Raw genomic sequence first — 23,646 nt, 5'->3', positions numbered from 1 at the left:
ACTTACATGTAGACAGATAGTTTAGAAGGTATATAAGCTCTGGAAAACTTCGTAATTTTGAGTTGATCTGGCGATATTTTCCAGGCCTTTTCCCTGTACCCGGTTACCAAAATAAACTCTCTTTTTTCCCAGTTCATCATGAGAATAAGCAGCCCCACCCCTGGTTTGGTACAGGAACACTTACAGAGGCTGTAAGACCCAGAAGACAGGGTCACTGTTTCTTCTACACAAACTTGGCTGCTCTTTTGAATTTTCTGGGGTGTTTTTATAAATACTAAGGCTTGTGCCTCATTTTCCCAGTGTCTGATATCACCGACTTGGGGTGTGCTCTAGGCACTGCGACTTGTAATAGCTGCCCCTGGTGACTCTAAGGTGCAGCAAATGTGGAAGACCACGTCTTGGCGACGCCAGGTCCCTGGCTGGATGGCTGTCAAGACTGCGCAGCCCACTGAAATCTCCCCAGACTGGTTAGCGCCGGAGGTGCACCTCCGTGGTATCCTTTCTTCCGGAAACTCCGCCTTCGCCCTCGCCCCGCCTTTTCCCGGCTCGGCCACGCCTCCTTCCCCGCCCAGCTGTGGCCCCGGAAGACGCAATCCTGCAACAGCCGCTGAGCCTGCGTTTCGGAAGCGTGGATGTGCGCCTGCGCTGCGCCAGGGCCCGGCGGGCGGTTTGAATTTTGCTCCCGGAGTCGCAGTCTCATCATCCCGGGCTTCCAGCTGAGACTGCGGTATTCGCGGCTGGAGACCCAGCGGCGAGTAGCCTTTTGCTGCCGGACCGACTCGAGGTTGGAGTCTGTGTGTTGGGGACCCTGCCTTCGGAAGCGCCCCAGGCACTGCTTGGCGGCTGGGGGCCGCGGGCCGCGCCGGGCGTGGGGGACGACGGGGCTGGACGCTGGGGTGGATGCTGTAGACTCGCTCCTTCTCTCTCACCCGTGGAGTGGGTGGGAAACTGGTCCTTTCCCATTTCTCTGCTTCCTTACCGATCCCAAACTGTAAAGCCCCAACCCCTCACAGCGCAGGAAAAATGATTACCTGGGCCCATTTCTTTGACCGTGTAGGAGATTTTTAAAAACTGTGTCCGTATTTTGCGTGTTTAAAGAAAATACCAGTGTTGTCTTTATATATAAATAGTGCGTCTGTCCTCCTGAACCCTTAAGGAAAGGACTCAGGCTTATCCCCTTTACCCTGGTTTGGGATCCATCGATGGCCGAAGGCTCTAAGACGAGTCAGTACTGTACCGTGGTTAGAAACTGAATGTTGTAGAATTGAAAGAAATTGCTCTTGAATATTTGTGCTTAACCTTCAAAGACTTGTGATTTACTTGATGTTGACCATTCTTGGATTTCGAAAGTGAACAGAAATTTGTGTGGGTTTTCGTTACGAATATGTTTATATTTTTTTCTTCAGAGGCTTAAAGGATGGCCTCCTCAGATCTGGAACAATTATGCTCTCATGTTAATGAAAAGATTGGCAATATTAAGAAAACCTTGTCATTAAGAAACTGTGGTAAGTAAAACAGATTCCACTGACTTCGTATGTACAAAATGCATTTTGATTATTCCACTCTGAATGACATCTTTGCTTGGTTGAGTGACTGCATCTTAGGTAATTTTAGATTTTGAATAACGATTTTTTAAACAGTCCAATGTCAGTTTTAGTATTGCGGAGGATACTAAAAATGTTAGGTATGTTGAACAATGAACTGAATATTCATTAGAATTATTTACTTATGTTTTTCTGAGGCACATAGGCCAATGGTAAGATTTGAAGGTTATGTGGCATCCATGGTTCTACAGCTAAATGGAGATACAGTCATGCATTGCTTAGTGATGGAGATGTGTTCTGAAAAAGTGTTACATGATTTTGTCGTTGTGCAAACATCACATCATAGAATGTACGTAAATGTACACAAACCTAGATGGTACAGCCTACTATATGTCTAGGCTGTATAGCCTATTGCTCCTGGGCAACACACCTGTACAGCAAGTGACTGTACTGAATACCTTAGGCAAGTCTAACACAATGGTGAGTATTTGTGTATCTAAACATAGAAAAGATACAGTAAAAGATTAACAGTGGAACACCTGTATAGGCCACTTACCATGAATGGAGCTTGCAGAACTGGAAGTTGCTGTGGGTGTGACAGTGAGTGAATGTGAAGGCCTAGGACATCACTGTATACTACTGTAGACTTTATAAGTACTATATACTTAGGCTATACTACATTTATATAAAAAAATCTTCAATAATACATTAACCTTAGCTTACTATAACTTTTTTACTTAATAAACTTTTTAGTTTGGCTTAGCTTTTTAATTCTTTTCTAATAACAGCTTAAAACAAATACATCGTACAGGTGTACAAAAATATTTTTATATCTTTATTAGGTTTTTTTTTTACTTTTTTAAAACTTTTTAAACTTTGTCAAAAATGAATACACACACACACATTCGCCTAGGCCTATGCAGGGTCAGGATCATCAACATCTGTCTTCCACATTCACATCTTGTTCCACTAGAAGGTTGTCAGGGGCAGTACCATGCATGGAGCAGTCATCTCCTATGGTAACAATGCCTTCTGGAATATCTCCTGAGGGACCTGCCTGAGGCTATTTTACAGTTAACTTTTTTTTTTTTTAATAAGTAGAAGGAGTACACTCTAAAAAATACCAAGTATTGTATAGTAAATAACATAAAGTAGTAACCATTTATTGTCAATTATTATGTACTATACATAATTATATGTGCTGTACTTGTATAATACTGGCATTATAGTTTGTTTACACCAGCATCACCACAAACATGTGAATAATGCATTGCACCATGAGGTTATGATGGCTTCAATGTTACAAGGCAATAGGAATGTTTCAGCTCCATTATAATCTTATGGGGCCACTGCCATATTTGTGGTCCATTGTTGACTGAATCACTGTTATGTGGCACATCACTGTATTAAAAGGCAAGTAAAAAAAAAAAAACTGATGTAGAGATCCATAGAAGTAAAAGTAGTCCATAACCCATCTTAGAGCCTGCTTTGGAGGAAGCTTATTACCCTATATCACTGGGAAATAACTAATTGAAAATAAAATAAATTATTTAAGCATCCATGAAGTTGGAGATTGTAAGTATCTGAAAATATTTTGATGTGCTGAAATTGGATGATGCAATGAAAGTTCATAGAAACAGATGATCTTTGTCAAATCTAAAATGTTGTTTAAAGAATTATATACACCCTAACCTTATCTGGGAGAGTAAAGGTTTATTTGCAGACAGAATTCCATGTGCTGGGAAGGTTGTGTTGAACTTGTCTTGTAGTTTGTATTATGAATTGGTAGTTTGAAAACTTTCTCAAATATGAAATTATAATGTTAGATAGGCCCTTTCGAATTATACCTCCCCTCCCAGGGACCTTGATATTCTCAGTCCTATATTGATAACTACTAATAAAGGAGCCTCATACATTTTACAGTTTATGGTTCACATACTCTGGAAAGTTAAAGCTAAAGGGACTGTGGGTTCATCTTAAGGAGCCCCCTTCACACCTGAGGAAATTGAGACTCTCAGAAGTCAGGTGGCTAGCCCAGGTCCCTCAGCTCGTGAGTACGGTTGGGTGACAGTTTCTGTTTCTTGATTCCCATGTTAGTACTCTTTCTATTTGTTGCCATTTTGATTGAAGTAAGTTGTAAAAGACTTTTAGATGTTTAATAATTTGTCTTGTTTACTTTCACTTTCTGAGGTTATGATTACTCTTGGATAAACAAATATAATTTGGAGATCTATAAAACTATCAAGCCTTGAATTCAAATGACCCACCAAAGCATGAGGCCTGGCCGAAGCAGTCAGACCCATTAGATTCCTACACAGTTGTCAACTGTCATTTTGTATGGGGGGAGAATAATTTGTGTGCCTCCATAGCCTATAAAATAAAGCCTGGTCATTTGTTTGCTACTTTGGCTTCTGTAACTGACTAGATCAGTACATGAAAAGCAGTGGCCAGACACATGCCTGTAATGCCAGCACTTTGGGAGGCCGAGGCAGGCGGGTTGCTTGAACTTAGGAGTTTGAGACCAGCCTGGTAACATAATAAGACCCTGTCTGTACACAAAATAAAAAATTAGCCAGGCGTGGTGGTGCTTACCTGTAGTCCCAGCTATTCAGGAGGCTGACGCAGGAGGATTGCTTGAGTCTGGTAGGTTGAGGCTACAGTGAGCTGTGGTGGTGCCACTGAACTACAGCCTGGGTGACAGAGCAAGAAGACCCTGTCTCAAAAAAAAAAAAAAAAAAAAAAGTGGTAAACAACACCCTAAAATTTAGGTGACTAAAAGTTGAGATACCAGTGTATGGGGAAGAAATACTGTATTCAACTAATTCTACTGAAATTATTCTCAGTAGAGACATCAGTACTCTCATTTACTTGTTTTAGTTATGAGCTGAGTGTCAAATGCAAGTAGCATTGCTCTATTAGATAGGATGATACACTCCTCATGATGATGATGAATGGCAGTTAGCATTTACTGAGTATTAGGTTTTAGACAGGGCTAAGCCCACCTTATGTGTACTTTCACCTATCTTCGCAGTAATGAGGTAGGTACTTGGTGTCTCTGACTTCAGGTCTTCTACCTGGTTCACTCTACTGCCTCCATAATCTACAGATACTGCCAAAGTCTGCTTTTACTTATGTGTATGTCATTGTTGTGATTGCTGGAAATGCAGATGGGAAACTTCAATTATGAAGGTAGTTTTTCTTTTGTGCTTTTAATCTGCCCTTAAATTTTTTTAAAAACTACTTCTTTTATTTCTAGGGAGGAAGGGACTCTGATTTTCTCATCCATCTCAAATCTCTGAAAGTTGCTAGAGAGAGGTGCTAGGAGGTGGGATTGGGACTATGAGAATATACTACTTTATGAACGTCTTACATTTGTTTTTGCCGGGTACCCAGGGTTATCACCAGCTTGTGACTTTTTATGTTACTTTGTTTGCTTAGGGGTGGTTTTGCATAGTGTGAATAGTGTTAATATGAATTCCAAATCCATATTACAAATTCTGAAAGAGAATTTCACCTCAACCTCACTCCTACCCCTTCCACACACACACCGAAGGGCCTGTCTAAAACATAAGCTTATTTCTGTGGTGAGTGATTACAACTTTCACTGAAAATCTATTCATGAAGAAGGGTCCTAGCCTCATTTGAGATTCTCGCTTCCAACACCCTGTATTTTAAAGCCCCCAAACCTTGGATCTTATCCCTATTAAAATCAAATATATTCTGATGCTGAGATTGACAACCTCCTGTCCAGCATTGCTCCACACTCCTCAGATTATGGCTGCTGCAGCCTCAGCTCACACATATTGCCTGGTGTGAGGGGTAACCACAGTTCCCCCTTCATATTGGAACCCTTGGAGATTTGCCTTTTTCTCATGAAAGCTTAGCTGTGGACGTAGAAGGATGCTTGTTTTACCTAACATTTCTACGTGTTTTAATAAGTGGAGGAATTTGCCAGAAACAAAAGATGCAGGGGAGACATTGTCCTTGCCTCTCCTCTCCGTCTCTTCCATACTACTTAGAAATGAGGTCTTAAGATTATCCATGGAGTCAGTTTCTAGGGACTAAAGCAATAGTCCTTTTTCCACCCCTCTCTAAGGTACAGCTATCTGTTCCAAGAGTTTGCATGAGTACTTGCAGCTACTGCTTTTCTATACACTTTGTTTTCTATTTTATTTTTTTTATCACAGGCCAGGAACCTACCTTGAAGGCGGTATTAAATAAAATAGGAGATGAGATCATTGTAGTAAATGAACTTCTAAATAAATTGGAATTGGAAATTCAGTATCAAGAACAAACCAACAATTCACTCAAGGTAATGTTTCTCTAATGAGGAAGCAGTAAAAAGGCAATACATACAAACTCCCTAATCAAGTAATTCTTAAGGATGCTTTGTTTATAATATTTTTGTTTTATGAATTATTAATGGTACAGTATGCCATTTATGTTTTATTTTCCTAGTATAATGGAATTCGGAGCTCCACAGCTACTTCTTTCTGCTGATGACCAGTGGAATTGAACTTTACTAGAAAGGAGAGTTTGCTAATAATTCTTGGTAGCTTTAATTTAAACAATGATGTTCTAATAGAGTGGTATGTAAAGAACACCTGCTTTGGGTGAGGAGATATGGATTCTTACCTTGGTGGTCCTTAGTATTCTCTGCCACCCTGAGAAAGCTATTTTACTTCTTGGGGTTTCAGGATCCTTATTTGAAAAAATAATGGATCATATTGAACTGTTTCTTAGCTCCCTTATATGTCTACATTTCTGTATTTTTATAAAAGGTAATATAAGGGTTCTCAGGTAAAGAAAAACTTGAGCCTCATTCACAGGCACATTTTGTTCTAAATAAGCCTTCAAATTGACTTCAGCTAATAAAAGTGCTTGTGCACTTCCTGATGGGGAAATAGTCTGTACCATAATTATCTCATGTTGTTAAAGCTGGGGAATTGCTCAGTGGGATTGAACAAGGGACCTCCCCGACTGCATTCAGCCTATAATCCTTAAGGTCTGTAAAGATTTTTCAGCTATAGGAATGGGCATGATTATGCCTATCACTCTATTAGTCAAAATGGAATTGGTATCCATGAATGTCATTCACCTTTTAAAGGAAAAGACATTATATAAATTCAAAACAGAAACCAATACTGGTATTTCAGTTCTAACCTGCTCAAGAATATCCAGGGTTAGGTGTGGGCCTAGAGAATGCTTGACTCAGAACTGAAGGCTATTTGGAATTTCTGTTCACATTGTGATTGGGAGCCAGATGGCGGGAATCCAAAGGCACAGAATATTTTCCTTATTAAAATTTGTATGAGTTCATAGCCTGAAGTTCTAGTAAACGTTAGCAAAAAAACCCCAGCTATCAAGTAGAAATTTTCATTAAGCTGGGATGTAGGTAGCCCACAGTGGAAGTCATCCTAAAGCAGCATCTTGTGCTTGCCAGCTGGGTATATTACCATGCTGTGATAATACAGTTGCTGTTACACAGGTAACACTGAGGAGCATTTGCTAAGCCAACAAAAGCAATCGATGATAATGAAAAACATAAGTTCTTTATATATTTCTTAGTTATCTCCCAAGATTAAAGTATTTGAGAAAGACTTAGCATTAGTCCTGCTTTGTAATTGCAATGTGATTATAGTGATTGTTCTCTGAAAAAAATCCAGTAGAGAAAAATATTACCACCATCCAAAAACAGCTCTAGAAACCAATTTTTTATTGCTGGATTCATTGCTTTTTCACTTCATTCTGCATTATTGGTACTCACAGTCACTGTGATTTTTTTTTTTTATTTTTATTTTTGAGATGGAATCTCACTCTGTCACCCAGGCTGGAGTGCAGTGGCGCAATCTTGGCTCACTGCAACCTCTGCCTCCCAGCTTCAAGCAATTCTCCCGCCTCAGCCTCCTGAGTAACTGGGACTACAGGCACGTGCCACCACGCCTGGCTAATTTTTTATATTTTTAGTAGAGATGGGGTTTCACTGTGTTAGCCAGGATGGTCTTGATCTCCTGACCTCATGATCCACCCGCCTCAGCCTCCCCAAGTGCTGGAATTACAGGCGTGAGCCACTGCGACTGGCCACAGTCACTGTGATTATGGTTCACCATTTTCCCTGCTCTTTAGAATATCTGAAAACACACATGGGGAGGGCAGAGACTTATTTGTGAGCATTTTTAAATTTTAGGAACTCTGTGAATCTCTTGAAGAAGATTACAAAGACGTAGAACATCTTAAAGAAAACATTCCTTCCCATTTGCCTCAAGTAACAGTAGCCCAGAGCTGGTAAGTGTATTTATAATTATTCTTGCTATCTGGATTCATAAACCCATGAAAACAAATACTTCAAAGCCTTTTGCTCTTCATGTACTTGCAGTTTTGTCAGCAATGATCTAGTTTTTTGTCACCTATACTAAAAACAGTATTTCCTACTATGTTCACCAGTTTTCTTATCTTGCTGTCTCTGAGGAAAATCTAACACCTCTTTCCCAGTTTGCCAAGGGCCAGTCTCTCTAGCCTCTCTTTTTCCACTCATTTCTTTTCCTTCGAGCAGTTTGTCAACCTCAGCTTCCTTGACATTTTAGGCAGGTTAATTTTTTGTTATGAGAATAGACATTGAGCAGTGTTCTTGATCTCTGCCCACTAGATTCTGGTAGCATTCCTCCTATCCCACCCATTCATGACAATGAAAAAGGTCTCCAGACATTGCCAAATGCCTCTGAGGGCAAAATCTTCCTCGACCCTTGAGAACCACTACCTTTGGGTAAAAAAAGCGTAAGGAAGTTACCATTTTAAAAATAGCCAAAGAGGCTGGGCACAGTGGCTCACGCCTGTAATCCTAGCATTTTGGGAAGCCGAGGCAGGCAGATTGCTTGAGCCCAAGTGTTTGAGACTAGCCTGGGCAACATGGCGAAACCCCGTCTCTTGCTAAAAATACAAAAAATTAGCCAGACACAGTGGCACATCCCTGTAGTCCCAGCTACTCAGGGAGCTGAGGCAGGAGGATTGCTTGAGCCTGGCAGGTCAAGGCTGCGGTGAGCCGGGATGGTGCCACTATACTCCAGTCTGGGCAACAGAGTAAGATCCTGCCTCAAAATAAATAAATACATAAATAAATAAAAGCCAAATGAACAATAAGCTTAGCTCTTTTTTTTTTGATAGACATTTTTTTGAGGACATTAGCCCTCAAATGTCTATCCTCTCTCTCTCTCCGCACTTACAAGGTGTGTCTGTGGCGGTTTTTTCCCCGAGGCCTTAACACCTGGCTTTTGGCTGTCATTGCCACCACACCTAGGGTGGTTGAAGGTCACAAAGAGGTAAAAAATCCTGTGTCAGCCCTGGTTCTACTTCTAAGATTTCATTTTGCATACCGCCTTTTTGTTTTTGAAATTCTGTTTTCTGCACTGCCACTATGTTTTCTTAGTTGTCAGCCCACATCTCTGACTTGGCTGCCTCCTTTTTCTCTCCCCTCTTTTAGATTATAGATCTTTCCTACCTGCTTTACTCATTCTTGCCTAACTCCACTGTTAATGCTCTCAAATGTCCAGCTCTAGCCTTGATAGGACATCTAGTTCCCGTGATTCAGTGGCCTGCTTTGTATCTCGAAGACCTGGCTCTCTTGTTACCCACATATCCTCCCATCACCTCGGCGAGGAATTGGCATCTTTATCCTGTCTCGCTCTTTCTCACATTACCTGTCATTGTACATCCAGCAAGAATTTGATCAGGGGAATAGGAGGAATTTTCTTCTAAGCTCACTATGGCCTAGCTTCAACTCTCAGGGATAGGTCAGAACAGAACCTTTCTGTAGGTCAAAATGGTTATTTTCGGCTGATAAACACAGCAGGGCATAAAGGGAGCACTCAGGTGCTTCCTCAACACATGGTCAAGACAAACAAGTACAGGTATGATTCATCCAGTCTCACAGTGGAATCTCATATGTTAGGATTCACAGAAGGATTATGGTGCATTGGGCATCTTTATCTTGACAGCGTGCAGCATGGCCGAGTCACACCACCTCAGTAAGGCTAGTTGCCATCTGTGTCTGGCATTCGACTGTCATCTTGGGCTCTCACTTCCTGCCTTTCTGGGGATTCCCTTGGCTTGGTCCTGTGGCCATCCTCCCACTCATAATTCCAGGGCTTTGCTTAACTTCTAAGCTTTATATTATATTACATTTCTTGTTACCTTTTTATTACACAAATAATACATGTTGCTAGAAAGTGTTTGTTGTCAGAAAATAAAACTCATCTGTAATTCTACCATTCAGATAAGGTAGGGTATAGCTTTCCAGATTTTATGTAACTACACATATATAACAGGCATTTCTTCTACCTGTTATGATGTGTGGTTATAGCAGCCCCTACTGTTTCTTATATCTGGTGTCGTCTTTCCTGTGTCTTGACTTACTGCTGGCCACATCCCTGGCAGTTAAGGAACCTAGGAGCTATAGTGTGTTTCTAGACTTTGTTTGCTAGTGGGGCAGGAGATATATTAGTAGGCTTCTCACTCGCTCTAAAAATTGGGCAGATTGAATCCGGGGTGACCCATGATCATGCTGGCAACTAAAATGACTCTGCAATCCACAGGGACTGACACGAGCAACCATCAGGATAAATTAGAATAAACAGAAGTCTAAGGTAACTGACGTTTCCAGATTCAGAGTTAGGGATGTCAGGAAGGGGTTAAGAGAAGCCATGAAGCCACAAAGCTGTTAACTTACTGACTTTGAGGTGCCAGTGGGAGAACTAACAAAGATATCGTGTTACATGTAAATAAATATAGCTATATTACTGAAGATTTGGGAACTTAATTTTTCAACATTTCCTTCACTGTTTAGATTTTAATGAACAATAGACATAGGAATACAAAAAAATGTTGACAATGAGATTATAACAGGATGAGTTATGTATTTATTATTATTTTCAGTTGGGAAAACTTTGCAGTATGCTGCTTATTTCTGACAATTGCCTGTATGTATGTACATCTCTGTTCTGTAGTGTTAAGGGATCAGATCTTGATCCTGAAGAACCAATCAAAGTTGAGGAACCTGAACCCATAAAGAAGCCTCCCAAAGAACAAAGAAGTATTAAGGAAATGCCATTTATAACTTGTGATGAGTTCAATGGTGTTCCTTCGTAAGTATTTAAGATAAATAATGTTCAACCGCTTAATTATCAACATAGATGATTGTTTAAATCATAAAGCTTAATTATATTAATTGTAATATGCTATGTTCAAATATTGATCTTTTTAAAACGTTTCACATTATACTGTGAAAATGCATTAAATTTTTTGAAGATTTTTGTTGTAAAACCCCTTCATAGAGAGATCTAGAGATGGATCAATTCTTTGCTTAAGTCCTCTCGGACCTTTCTGTGTTACAGATTTACCAATTATATTATAGAAGTAGACTCAGTTTTGTGGTAATTTTAAGGAAATTGAATGAGTTGTGTAGACTTGAGAATGAGAATGGAGTATGTTGTGTTTGGTTTCCATTTGTGCATTGCACCCCACACTTGTTTGAGCCTGTGCTATATTCCAGGCCCTGGGTCACTCTGAATAGAAGAATGAATAAGACAAAATGCTTCCCCCAGAGGGAGGCCTCCCTTGCCTCTTACATGTGGCAATAATGGGGAACCAATTATGAAAATCCACGTTTTTAAACTCATAATTCCAGGGCTTTGCTTAACCTCTAAGCTTTATATTATGTTACATTTCTTGTTACCTTTTTATTATACAAATAATACATGTTGCTAGGAAGTGTTTGTTGTCAAAAAGTAAAACTCATCTGTAATTCTACCATTCAGATAAGGTAGGGTATAGCTTTCCAGATTTTATGTAACTATACATGTATAACAGGTATTTCTTATACTTGTTATTATAGCAATGTAGTTATACTGTAAATGCAACTTACTATCCTTTTATTGTGATAATTTTTCTATCTTAATAGTCATATAATATATAGCTATCCAATAACTTATTGAAGCATTTCCTCATTACGTATTTGGCTTGACTTTATTGTTATAAATAAGGGTACAATGAAATATCTTTTAGACAAGGCTGTTTTGCAATTTTTTTATTTCCTTGGGATAGAGTCTTAGGAGGCAAAGATCATGATTATTTTGCTTTCTAGAGAGTTATTCATACCAGTTTGTTTTGGTTGTTGTTTTATTTAATAAAGTGTATTTCTGCCGGGCACGGTGGCTCAAGCCTGTAATCCCAGCACTTTGGGAGGCCGAGGCGGGCGGATCACGAAGTCAGGAGATCGAGACCATCCTGGCTAACACGGTGAAACCCCGTCTCTACTAAAAAAATACCAAAAAAAAAGAAATTAGCCGGGCGTGGTGGCAGTCGCCTGTAGTCCCAGCTACTCCGGAGGCTGAGGCGGGAGAATGGCGTGAACCTGGGAAGCGAAGCTTGCGGTGAGCCGAGATCGCGCCACTGGGGGCGACAGAGCGAGACTCTGTCTCAAAAAAAAAAAAAAAAAAAAAAAAAGTGTATTTCTTAGAACCTTTGTTAGGTTTACAGAAAAATTGAGCAGATAGTAGTGTTCTCATACCGCTTCTTCCCTGCACACAGTTTTCCTCAGTAACAGAGCATTGGTATGACATATCTGTTACAGTTGTCAAACCAATATCGATACATTACTATTAACTAACATCCTTAGTTTATGTTAGGATTTATTCTGTGTTGTACATTTTGACAAAAGCATGATATCATGTGTCTACCATTACTGTATCATACAGGAGAATTTCACTATCCTAAAACGTTTCACTGTACTAAAAGTGCCTTGTATCCCACCTCTTTCTATCTCCCACTGAACCCCAGAATGTTCTATGGTTAGAATCATACAGTATGTAGCGTTCTCTGACTGGCTTCTTTTACTTAGAAATAAGGATTTATGATCCCTTGTATCTTTTTGTGGTTTGATAGCTCATTTCTTTTTAACACTAAATAGTACTCCATTGTATGGATGTACTGGTTTCTTTATTCATTCACCTATTGAAGCAATCTTAGTTCCTTCCAGTTTGGTGCAATTATGAATAAAGCTGCTAAAAACATTCATGTGCAGGTTTTGTGTGGACATAAGTTTTCAACTCATTTGGGTAAATACTTAGGAGTGTAATTGCTGGATCGTGTGAGAGTATGTTCAGTTTTGTAAAAACCTGACAATGGCTATACCATTTTGCATTCCCATCAGCAATGACAGGACATTCCTCTTGCTCCACATCCTCTTTATCATTTGGTATTGCCAGTGTTCTGGATTTTAGCCACTCTGATAGGTGTGTAGTGGTATCTAATTATTTTACTTTACAATTCCCTAGTGACATTTGACATTGAGCATCTTTTCAGCAAGTATTACAGTCCCCTGCTCTACCAGCTGAGCTATCGAAGGGAATGCTGAGCATCTTTTCATATTGATATACTTATTTTCCATTTGCATATCTTCTTTGATGAGATATCTGTTCAGGTCTTGAGCCCGTTTTGAGGGTTGTTTGTTTTCTTCTCATTGAATTTTAAGAATTCTTTGCATATCTTCCTTCCTCTCCTCTGGTATTCCCATTACCTGTATGTTATACTTTTTTGTGATTGCCTCACAGTTCTTGGGTTTTCTGTTCTTTTTTGTATTTCTCTTTGCATTTTAGTTTGGGAAGTATCTATTGACGTTCTCTATTGATGTATCTTCAAGTTCACTGATTCTTTCTTTAGCTGAGTCTAGTCTGCTGATGGAGCCCATCAAGGGCATTCTTCATTTCTGTTAGAGTTCTTTATTTCTAGCATTTCCTTTTGATTCCTCTGTAGAGTTTCTATCTCTGCTTTCTTTCTTTGTCTGTCTATTCTTGCATTTTATCCTTTTTCCATTGGAGTCCTTAGCATATTAAACATAGTTATTTGAATTAGTGGTTTGATACTTACAAAATCTCTGTCATTTCTCAGTCTGCTTCTGATGCTTGTGATGCTCTCAGCCTGTATTTTTTTCTTATGCCTAGTAATTTTTGTTGAAAGCTGGACAAGATGTATCTGCATGATAGGAACTGAAGTATATAGGCTTCTAGTGTGAGATTTTATGTTGATATGTCTAGGAGCTGGGCTATGTTTAATGGTTGCTATGGTTGTAAATGTCAGATGCTTCAATTTCTTCTAGTTCCCATTTCTTTTGTTTGTTTGTTTGTTTTGAGATGGAGTCTAGCTCTGTCACCCAGGCTGGAGTGCAGTAGCGCGATCTCGGCCCACTGCAAGCTCCGCCTCCTGGGTTCATGCCATTCTCCTGCCTCAGCCTCCAGAGTAGCTGGGACTACAGGCGCCCGCCGCCACCATGCCGGGCTAATTTTTTGTATTTTTAGTAGAGATGGGGTTTCACCGTGTTAGCCAGGATGGTCTCGATCTCCTGACCTTGTGATCCGCCCGCCTCGGCCTCCCAAAGTGCTGGAATTACAGGCGTGAGCCACTGCACCCGGCCCTAGTTCCCATTTCTTTTGTCTCCTCTGTCGTCTTTGGGTTTTCTTAGAAATTTTTTCTTAATAGATTCTTTGTCTTGTAGCTTGCTCAGTGTTAGTTCACTCATGCATTCCTGTAACCTTGTTGTAGTGGTGGTAAGGTGTTGGAGAGGAGAAGCATTCTATAATCTTATGATTAAATCTCAGGGTTTTTAGGGGTTCTGCATCTCTGGCCTGTGACCTTCTGAAGTGTTTCTTAGCTAGACGGGGCTGAAATTGTCTAATTACCCTTCCCCTAGGTCAGATAAGGTTCTAGTCAAGTAGTTTTCCTTGAGGGCAGGTCTTTGTTTTGAATAACAGAACTGCTCTACTTTTACCTGCCCTATTTCAAAATAATTACTTTTTCCCTCCTCTTGCTGATGCTCAGGAGAATTTTTCTCTGATCCTCATTTTGAAAACCTGGGTGGAAGGCAGGGGTGGTTCCTGGAAGTAAACTCGTGAAAGTACGGGGGTTTCCTAAACTGGATCACCAGGAGTTTTTAACTCTCAAGCTAGTTCAAACTGAGCCTTAGCAGTTTGTCAGTTACTATTTGAATGTTCCTGCAGTTACTCACTCCAGTGGCTTCTATTCCTAGGAAGCTGTGATTCTCTGTATTTGCTTGTCTCTCCTGTTTTGGAGGCAGTGTTTGGCCCTGTGACCTCGATTCTCTGAGAAGAGTTACCAGCTTTCAGTTTGCTCTTGTTGTGAGGACGGCAGTGACAGTTTCCAAGCTCTTGACACGTCAGAGTGCTGCATACCAGTTTTTACTCCTGTTGTAGTATGTGAGAATGCCCAACCTAATCTCACACCTGCTAGTGTTACTTACTACTTAAACATTGCTACCAGTTAGCCACTTGAAAAATACCTGGCTCTTTCACAAGTCCAAGAGTAGTGAGGATGTTGACATTGCTCTTTAGTCTTTTTTTTTTTTTTTTTGGCCGGGGTGGGGGGGTCATTTTGTCATTTCCTTTGACTTTGTTTTGTTTTGTTTACTACTTCTTTTGTTTTTGAGACAGTCTCACTCTGTCCCCCAGGCTGGAGTGCAGTGGCATGATCTCGGCTCACTGCAACCTCTGCCTCCTGGGCTCAAGCAATTCTCATGGTTCAGTCTCCCAAGTAGCTGGGACCGCAGGTGTGTGCCACCACACCCAGCTAATTTTTCTATTTTTAGTAGAGATAGGGTTTCACCATGTTGGTCAGGCTGGTCTCAAACTCGTGATCTCAAGTGATCCACCTGCCTTGGCCTCCCAAAGTGCTGAGATTACAGGTGTAAGCCACCACACTGGTGGTCATTTCCTTTACTGACAGCTTTATTTTCATGAAAACTGTTTGATGCTCTGATGCTATTCAGCTTTGGTCTTTGTGTTGTTGCTCATTGGCTGAGCTAATGTGAAGAGCAGATGACTGTGAGGGACAGTGGAGTAAAGGATTTTTGGAAAATGCTTCCATGGAGAGCTATTGGAAGGAAATTAGAATGGTCATGGTGGAGTATTCATTTTTCAACCTGGGGTTATTTAATCAATGAGAAATGAAGATAGAAGATTAGGGTAAAAAATCATGTTTTCCAAGCATAGAGTTTTTATTTACTTTAAAACAAATGGTGCTGAGAGTAGAGTTAAAGTGGAAAACATTGGCAGAGATTAGGGATGACTATTGAGCAAATCAAGGTGGTAGTTGAGAGGATTTGAAGGAATTTATAAGTGCATTGTGGAGAGCTGAGGTATTAGAGTTTGTAGAAACTGGTTAGAAAAGGCCGGGCGCGGTGGCTCAAGCCTGTAATCCCAGCACTTTGGGAGGCCGAGACGGGCGGATCATGAGGTCAGGAGATCGAGACCATCCTGGCTAATACGGTGAAACCCCGTCTCTACTAAAAAATACAAAAAACTAGCCGGGCGAAGTGGCGGGTGCCTGTAGTCCCAGCTACTCGGGAGGCTGAGGCAGGAGAATGGCGTGAACCCGAGAGGAGGAGCTTGCAGTGAGCTGAGATCCGGCTACTGCACTCCAGCCTGGGTGACAGAGCAAGACTCCGTCTCAAAAAAAAAAAAAAAAAAAAAAAGAAACTGGTTAGAAAAAACAGGACAGCAAAAATGAATTTAGAAAAGAGAGGAATAATGAAAATGAGTGCTTTTTGGAAATACGAACATTTTCTTTTTTCTTTTCTTTTTTTTTTTTTGAGACGGAGTCTCGGTCTGTCGCCCAGGCTGGAGTGCAGTGGCTGGATCTCAGCTCACTGCAAGCTCCGCCTCCCGGGTTCAGCCATTCTCCTGCCTCAGCCTCCCGAGTAGCTGGGACTACAGGCGCCCGCCACCTTGCCCGGCTAGTTTTTTGTATTTTTTTTAGTAGAGACGGGGTTTCACCGTGTTAGCCAGGATAGTTTTTGTATTTTTAGTAGAGACGGGGTTTTACCGTGTTAGCCCGGATGGTCTCCATACCCTGACCCTGTGATCCGCCCGCCTTGACCTCCCAAAGTGCTGGGATTACAGGCGTGAGCCACCGTGCCCGGCCTAACATTTTCTTTTAAATAAACTTTTATATCATTTTATCAAGGAAGTTTTGACTAGAAAGCTGCTACTTTGAATAGAAGTGAAGGACAGAGCTTAACTCACTGAACTTAACATTTGTTGAAGAGACAAATTGAAGCAGATCATCAAGTTTTGTTTTTGGTGTGTTCAAAATATTCAAAATTGTGAGTCTCCTATTTTTATATTCTAAGACTCCATGGTGACTGGGAGGACGGACAGGAGGGAGGTTAAAGAGTAGAATTCAGAGTGAAATAGACAGTGCTCTAAGGGCATTTGAGCTAGGGCATAAAAAACATCATGGCTACTCTTTGGTTCTTCTCTGCCCGGGCAGCTTCCAGTCACTCACTCCTGTACATTGCCTACCCTGTTAATTCCTCTTTGTCTTAATTTTCATTGTCATCCTTGTTGTGGTCTTCTTTGTTGCCCTTCATCTTCCCTTCCTCCTCCTCCTTTTTTTCTCTTTCTTTCTCTGAACAAGTAATGGTTTTTACATAGCCCCAGAGTGCTATGAGTTGTATAATTTATTAATATTTAAATTTTTCCTTTGTCACATTTAAAGATTAATGTTTAAATAAACTTATATGTTGCAGTTAATCAGTCCATTTGAATCAGAATTTGAGAGCTTATTTAAAGTTATCATATCAGTTCTCCATAGGTAAACAGTAGAGGTTAATAGTTAGAGAAGGTAAGCACTGGTGTGTTGTCACCTCTATTTAATTATTCAGCTGTCTGGTTTATTTGGAAGTTGATATAAAATTGTTCTTATAAAGGGTACTATAGTTTTACTATCGTACAAAGTCACCATACTTACGTTTTTCAAGGAAAGTAATTTTGTATGATGATTCTTTAAAACAATAATTAACCATATACCTTTTTACAGGTACATGAAATCCCGCTTAACCTATGGTCAAATTAATGATGTTATTAAAGAAATGAACAAGGCAGTAATTAGTAAATATAAAATCCTACATCAGCCAAAAAAGTCTATGAATTCTGTGGCCAGAAATCTCTATCACAGATTTATTGATGAAGAAACGAAGGATACCAAAGGTAAAATGGCAGCATATATATGTGTACATGTGAACTGTTCTGAGTATAACTAAATCATGGGAAATTAATTCCCAACCAGGAGCAGTTATCCTACCAGGGGACATTTTACCATGTCTGGAGACGTTTTTGGTTGTTGGAGCTGGGTGCTCCTGGCATCTAGTAGGTAGAGGCCAGGGATGCTGCTTTAACAGCTGGCAGTGCACAGGATAGCACCCACAAAATGAATTATCGGGCTCACAGTGTCTGTAGTGCTGAGCCTGAGAAACACTGCTAGATAGAGTCTATTGTGGAACTATGCCCAATGTTTTCAGAAATTGAATAGTAATGATAACAGCTAGTCCTGTTGATATAGCTACTTTCTGTACGGCAGAGAGTGTGCCAAGAGCTTCAATCCTTACAACACCCGTGTCACTTACTATTATTACTCCCAATTTGCAGACTAGGCAAAGAGTTGTCCAAGGCCATCCAGTTAAGTGATAGCACTGTTATGGGTTTTATTCTGGTAACCACTACATCATATTGCTTCTTGAAAAGTGAATTGTTCAAGCGATACCAACAGATAGCTAGTGACCTAATAAATATCATGCATGCAACTTCTGTGGATAGAATAATTATTATTTTAGCAAGAATACTAGTTACTGATTTTATTGGATACTAACAGTAAAAATGATTAATACCATTCATATTCACAATTTAATGTATTAAAGACTCTTTTGCAAGTTGGCCTTATAAAAATTAGCACTAATATCTTTATTTTTAGGTCGTTATTTTATAGTGGAAGCTGACATAAAGGAGTTCACGACTTTGAAAGTTGACAAGAAGTTTCACGTGTTACTGAATATTTTACGACACTGCCGGAGGCTATCAGAGGTCCGAGGGGGAGGACTTACTCGTTATGTTATAACCTGAGTTCCTTGTGAACTTTTGAACAGACCAATAGGGTATAGAGGCTATTTCTATTATTTTCTTATATATAAGTTTTTTTAACTTTTAGTCTTTTTTCCTTTTTTTTCTTTGAGACAGGATCTTGCTTTGTCACGCAGGCTAGAGTGCAGTGGCGCAAACATGGCTTACTGCAGCCTCAACCTCCCAGGCTCAAGTGATCCTCCCACCTCAGCCCCCTGAATAGCTGGGACTACAAGTGTGCACCACTATGCCTGTCTAATGTATTTTTTGTAGAGATGGGGTTTCACCATGTTGCCTAGGCTGCTCTTGAACTCCTGAGCTCAAACAATCCACCTCCTCTGCCTCCCAAAGTGCTGGGGTTACAGGCGTGAGCCACTACACCTGATCTATTCTTGTTTCTTACAAAAATAAAACGTTTTTGGATAAAGCTTATATATTTTCAAGATTTACCTCCTTTCACCAAATATTTAACTACCTGCTGAATAAGCCTCTGTACTAGGCACATAATAGAACTAAAAAATGCTCATGTCCAGTTTTTGTGTTGAGTGGGCAATGCTGCAGACCCCAAAAAGATTGGGTACAGATTGGCGTGTGCCTGCTGTAGTCCCAGCTACTCAGGAGAATTGCTTGAACCCAAGAGGTGGAGGTTGCAGTGAGCCAAAATCGCGCCACTGCACTCCAGCCTGGGCAACAGAGTGAGACTCTGTCTCAAAAAAAAAAAGGAAAAGAAAAAAAAAGATTGAGTACAGATGTGATATTGGAAGAAAAAGATCAAGATGATGAGGTTAGGATACCCAGGCCCTTTGTACTTAAAGATCACTAGTGTCTAAATTCCATCGATGGTGTTTCAGTCTATAGGTAAACTTCCTGGAAGCTGGATTTGGAGACAGTTTATCATCTGATTATTGTGCTTTCCTATAGCTTGTTAGGGAGCAGCTTACCTGAAATGCATTTAGTGTACACCTGTCTGTAAACTTCAACCTGTAATGAAAGTGTAATAAAGTTGATGTGATAATGTGATATAATAAGAAATATATATTTGATCTTCCTATCCAGTTCCTTTTTCAGAGCTCCTAAAACGCTTGTAATTTCCAAAGTGATGGAGTGCATCTTTTGTTCTAATATTTGGTCTTTGACCCCAGTTCCTGACACAAAGCTCCTAAATTCCTTTGAATTTCCTAGTGATAGGAGAATTTTTTGTTCTAATGAGGTAACTCTTGATGGGCACGTGGATATCAGGATGGGGGCTGCTCACAAAGACCACATCATGATTGGAAGTTTCAAACTTTCAGTCTCCCACCTCCAGAGAGGGGAGAGGGGCTGGAGATTGAGTGAATAATCCATCAGGCCTATGTCAACAAGACAAAAATCTCTGAACTATGGAGTTCAGGGAGCTTCAGGGTTGGCAAACATTTTGATGTGCCAGGAAGGTGACGGACTCCAGCTTTATGAAATCAGCAAGCCCTGTGCTCATGACCCTTCTGGACCTTGCCCCAGGTAACCCTCCATCTGGTTGTTGTTCATCTGTATCCTTTGTAGTAACTTTAAACTGGTAAACACAAGTAAAGCATTTTCCTGAGTTCTGCATTGCCGTATCAAATTATCAACCCTGAGGACGGGGTTGTGGGAGCCCCCATGTGTAGCCATGTTGGACGGAAGTATGGGCAACCTGGGGACCCGCTAGTTGTGATTGGTGTTTGAACTTGGGGACAGTTTCATGGGACTGAGCCCCTAATCTGTGGGGTCTGCGTTAACTCCAGGTATTTGGTGTCAGAATTGAATTAAATGTGGTGTACCCTGGTGTCTAGAGAGTTGGAAAATTGGTTGGGATGGGGAAAAACCCCCCACACATTTGGTGTCAGAAATATTATGTGAATGTAGTGTAGAAGAAAACAGGCTTTTCCCTTTTAGATGAAAAAGGTGATAAAATAATGTGTGGGTAGGTTGATAGTAGTCAAGAAAAATGGGTAATGGGATTGTAAGAACTTAGCCATGCTTCTTTCATGCACCTGGGGAGACTGGTCTATCCATGTTTGTGCCATCTGCTTGGCAGGACTTGTCCCTGTAGCAGAGAAATGTGTCTCACCAAGCCTGTGGTCTGGTTAACACCATCACTGCGATGAACACACAGACACTGCATATTTACTGTTATCCTTTTGTTTTCCTTAATTTAAATATAGGCATGTTTAATTTTTCATGCCTCAACTTAAATGAAAATAATGGCATTATTCTTTAAGTCTTGTTTGATTTTTGATATGGTTTGGCTGTGCCCCTTCCCAGATCTCACCTTGAATTGTAATAATCCCTATGTGTCAAGGGCAGGGCCAGGTGGAGAGAACTGAATGATGGGGGTGGTTTTCCCCATGCTGTTCTCATAGTGTAGTTAATGAGTCTCACACAATCTGATGGTTTTATAAATGGGAGTTCCCCTGCACAAGCTCCCTTGCTTGCTGCCATGGAAGACATGACTTAGCTCCTCATTCGCCTTCTGCCATGATGGTGAGGTCTCCCCAGCCATGAGGAACTGTGAGTCCATTAAACTTCTTTCCTTTATAAATTACCTATTATTAGGTATGTCCTATATTAGCAGTGTGAGAACAGACTGATACAATTTTTCTCGGAGTCATTTTTCCCCATGAAAAAACGTTTTCTCTATTTAAGATGTTTCTTCCTGAAACTAATGTCAAACGACTGTCTACGTTTGTTTTATTTTGAAAGAATGGCTGCTGAGGTGCCTCTGGGGAGCTTGAGCTAAGGTAAAGCTTATAAACCTTTAGCTTTGGCATTTCACAAACTGCATGTCTTGAGTGCTAGTCTCAACATAGTAGATGGGGTTTTTCTTCTGTTGTTTTTCTTTTTCTCTTCTTTTCTCTTTTCCTTCTTTTCCTTCTCCTCTTCCTTCTCCTCCTCCTCCTTTTCTTCCTTCTCTTCTTCTTCTCCTTCTCTTCCTCCTCCTTCTTCCCCTCCTCCTCCTCCTCCTTCGTCTTCTTTGTCTTCCTCTTCTTCTTCTTCTTTGTCTTTGTCGTCTTCTTCATCTTCTTCTTCCTCCTCTTCTTCATCTTCGTCTTCGTCGTCATCATCTTGTTGCCGGAATCTCACTCTGATGTCCAGGCTGGAGTACAGTGGTGTGATATTGGTTCACTGCCTCCACCTCCCAGGTTGAAGCCATCCTCCCACCTCAGCCTCCCAAACAGGTGCATGCCACTGTGCCTGGCTATTTTTTTGTATGTTTTGTAGAGCTGGAGTCTTGCTATGTTGCCCAGGCTAGTCTTGAACTCCTGGGCTAAAGCACTCACCCTCCTTGGCCTCCCAAAGTGTTGGGATAGTAGGCGTGAGCCACCACACCCAGCCCGTAGATGGTTTTTACAGGGATTCTGTGGTTATAAGAGTGTGGGATATGCTTAGTTAAGTAAAGATAAGCAGATTTTATTATTGCATGACTTCTGAAGTCCTTCCTTGTACCCATTTATTTTCTAAATCTCCAACAGAGACAGCCTGTGGAGTGGAGCACACATTCTACTTGTGGAGAGTTACTTCCATTACCTATTTCACTGTTTTTGAGGAATACATATTAATATCTCTGGGCATACTAATGCTCCATAAAATACATTTTGGGGACATAAAGGAGTCTGTTTTGCTTTATGACATAAAGCAATCTGTTCTGAAATCCCACTCATTTTTATTAATGAAATTTCATTACACAATCTTATTAGTAAATATATGTATGTAAAAGACATTTATTGAGGCAACGTAATGGACTTTGGGGTGAGAAGGCTAACCAGAGTTCAAATCCTGGAAATGCTACTGACATGCAGCACAAGCTTCAGTTAATCTCTTAGAACCACAGTTGTCTTATCTTTTGTAACAAGATAATCACAGCAGTCACTGGTTGCCCTTGCTGACTCCACTTGGGGGTAGGAGGTGAAAGAAGTACTGGTGAAGCTTGAGAGTGCAATTAAAGGGAGATGGATATCCTAAAAACCAGCCTAATTGAGGCAGGAAAATAGAGTCTGGAGGCAAGGAACATAAGGCTGATTCACACTTCAGCTATCACAGGAAATATCCTCTCCATAGGGTGTAGGCCAAGTAAATGACTTGATCACTTCATCCTCTTCATTTATATAGGGCATACCCCAAGTCAAGGGTATGTAAACTCCCTAAAATTCTGTTACCGGGCCTTTGAGTCCCTATGCTTAGGCCCGCTCCCACACCATGGAGTGTACTTTCATTTTCAATGAAACCATTCATTCCTTCTTTGCTTTTTGCATTTTGTCCAATTCTTTGTTCAAGATGCCAAGAACCTGGAAACCCTCCACCGTTAACACGATGTCTGTTCAGCCACCAAGCTTGATAAAGTGCCCAGTGACAGTGACACTACAGTGTGATATAGAGAAGAGGAGAGAGGGGAGCTAGTACAAGGACAGCCTGCATCCCATCTTTGGCAGGGCAAGATCCTGGCAGATGTCTGAACAGCACATGGACTCCTCCGCTTAAAGCATCTTGCTGTGTATCCTGTGGACTGTGGTTTAAACATACCAGCCTCCTCCAGGAAGACTACCTGTTGAGCAAGGGTCCCCTGGGTGTAAGCTGCTATGGAAGGGATAAGATGGGGTTTCTTGCCTTAGGGGTTGTGCAAGGAAGGCTGCTGCTTAGAGGGAAGGAGAAGGCTCAAACCTGCTGTTGAGGTAGAGATTTCTTGAAAGAAAAGATGGTAGCAATCACTTCATGAATGGTCACTATGTTCCCAGAAGGTCTGAGTCCTGAAGACCTTCCTCTGAAGCCTCAGTCAATTTACTTAATCTAAGTGGGTCCGGGTGCTGGGGTAATTACCCTTGTCTCCTGCTAAATCACAGAGGTTTGGGGGGTTCCTTCACACCACCAATAAACTTGTTTGTGGAGGCCTAGAGTGTTTCTTCAGACCTACGATAAAACTTGTTTAATTCTAAATGGGTCCTGTTAAGAATTGCTTCGTTATTTTGTCTATTTTGTCATGCTTTAAGGCCCAGGAAAGGCCAAGGCAAAACTCTTGGTGGGCTTTTGTTACATCCCAGCCTTTGTATAAGGGCACTAGCTCTTAATATTCAACTTAACCACTCAATACTGAAACAGTTGTTATGGAGGCCTGCGTTAGTGAGACCTGGCCT

General features: G+C 40.8%; 2 protein-coding genes across 4 annotated transcripts in view; one reads left to right on the top strand and one right to left on the bottom strand.

Moving 5' to 3' along the window:
- CXXC1 (CXXC finger protein 1) overlaps positions 1-23,646 on the bottom strand; it is a 459,484-nt gene that overhangs the window by 104,374 nt on the left and 331,464 nt on the right. The window lies entirely within an intron of this gene.
- On the top strand, positions 607-23,102 carry SKA1 (spindle and kinetochore associated complex subunit 1). Of its 3 annotated transcripts, XM_050767777.1 has the most exons (8): positions 645-784; positions 1,407-1,505; positions 5,732-5,856; positions 7,732-7,829; positions 10,544-10,681; positions 17,427-17,596; positions 18,357-18,537; positions 22,793-23,102. In XM_050767777.1, the coding sequence occupies exons 2-7, from the start codon at positions 1,418-1,420 to the stop codon at positions 18,503-18,505; spliced, it is 768 nt and encodes a 255-aa protein (XP_050623734.1). In that variant the 5' UTR covers positions 645-784; positions 1,407-1,417; the 3' UTR covers positions 18,506-18,537; positions 22,793-23,102. The 3 variants fall into 3 exon arrangements, with proteins under 3 accessions (XP_050623733.1, XP_050623734.1, XP_050623735.1); XM_050767776.1 differs by lacking the exon at positions 22,793-23,102 and having other exon boundaries at positions 607-784; positions 18,357-20,069; XM_050767778.1 differs by lacking the exons at positions 645-784; positions 1,407-1,505; positions 22,793-23,102 and adding an exon at positions 4,402-4,733 and having other exon boundaries at positions 18,357-20,069.

Source organism: Macaca thibetana, chromosome 18 (genome assembly GCF_024542745.1).
Source record: "Macaca thibetana thibetana isolate TM-01 chromosome 18, ASM2454274v1, whole genome shotgun sequence".
Lineage (NCBI taxonomy): Eukaryota > Metazoa > Chordata > Mammalia > Primates > Cercopithecidae > Macaca > Macaca thibetana.
This window is presented reverse-complemented; position numbering and strand designations above follow the sequence as displayed.

Bases quoted from the DNA above. Each gene is read 5' to 3' on its own strand.
- SKA1 (XM_050767777.1), top strand. From the start codon at position 1,418: ATGGCCTCCTCAGATCTGGAACAATTATGCTCTCATGTTAATGAAAAG. The intron at 5,857-7,731 runs GTAATGTTTCTC...TTTAAATTTTAG, and splicing joins AAACCAACAATTCACTCAAG to GAACTCTGTGAATCTCTTGA. The intron at 17,597-18,356 runs GTAAAATGGCAG...CTTTATTTTTAG, and splicing joins AGAAACGAAGGATACCAAAG to GTCGTTATTTTATAGTGGAA.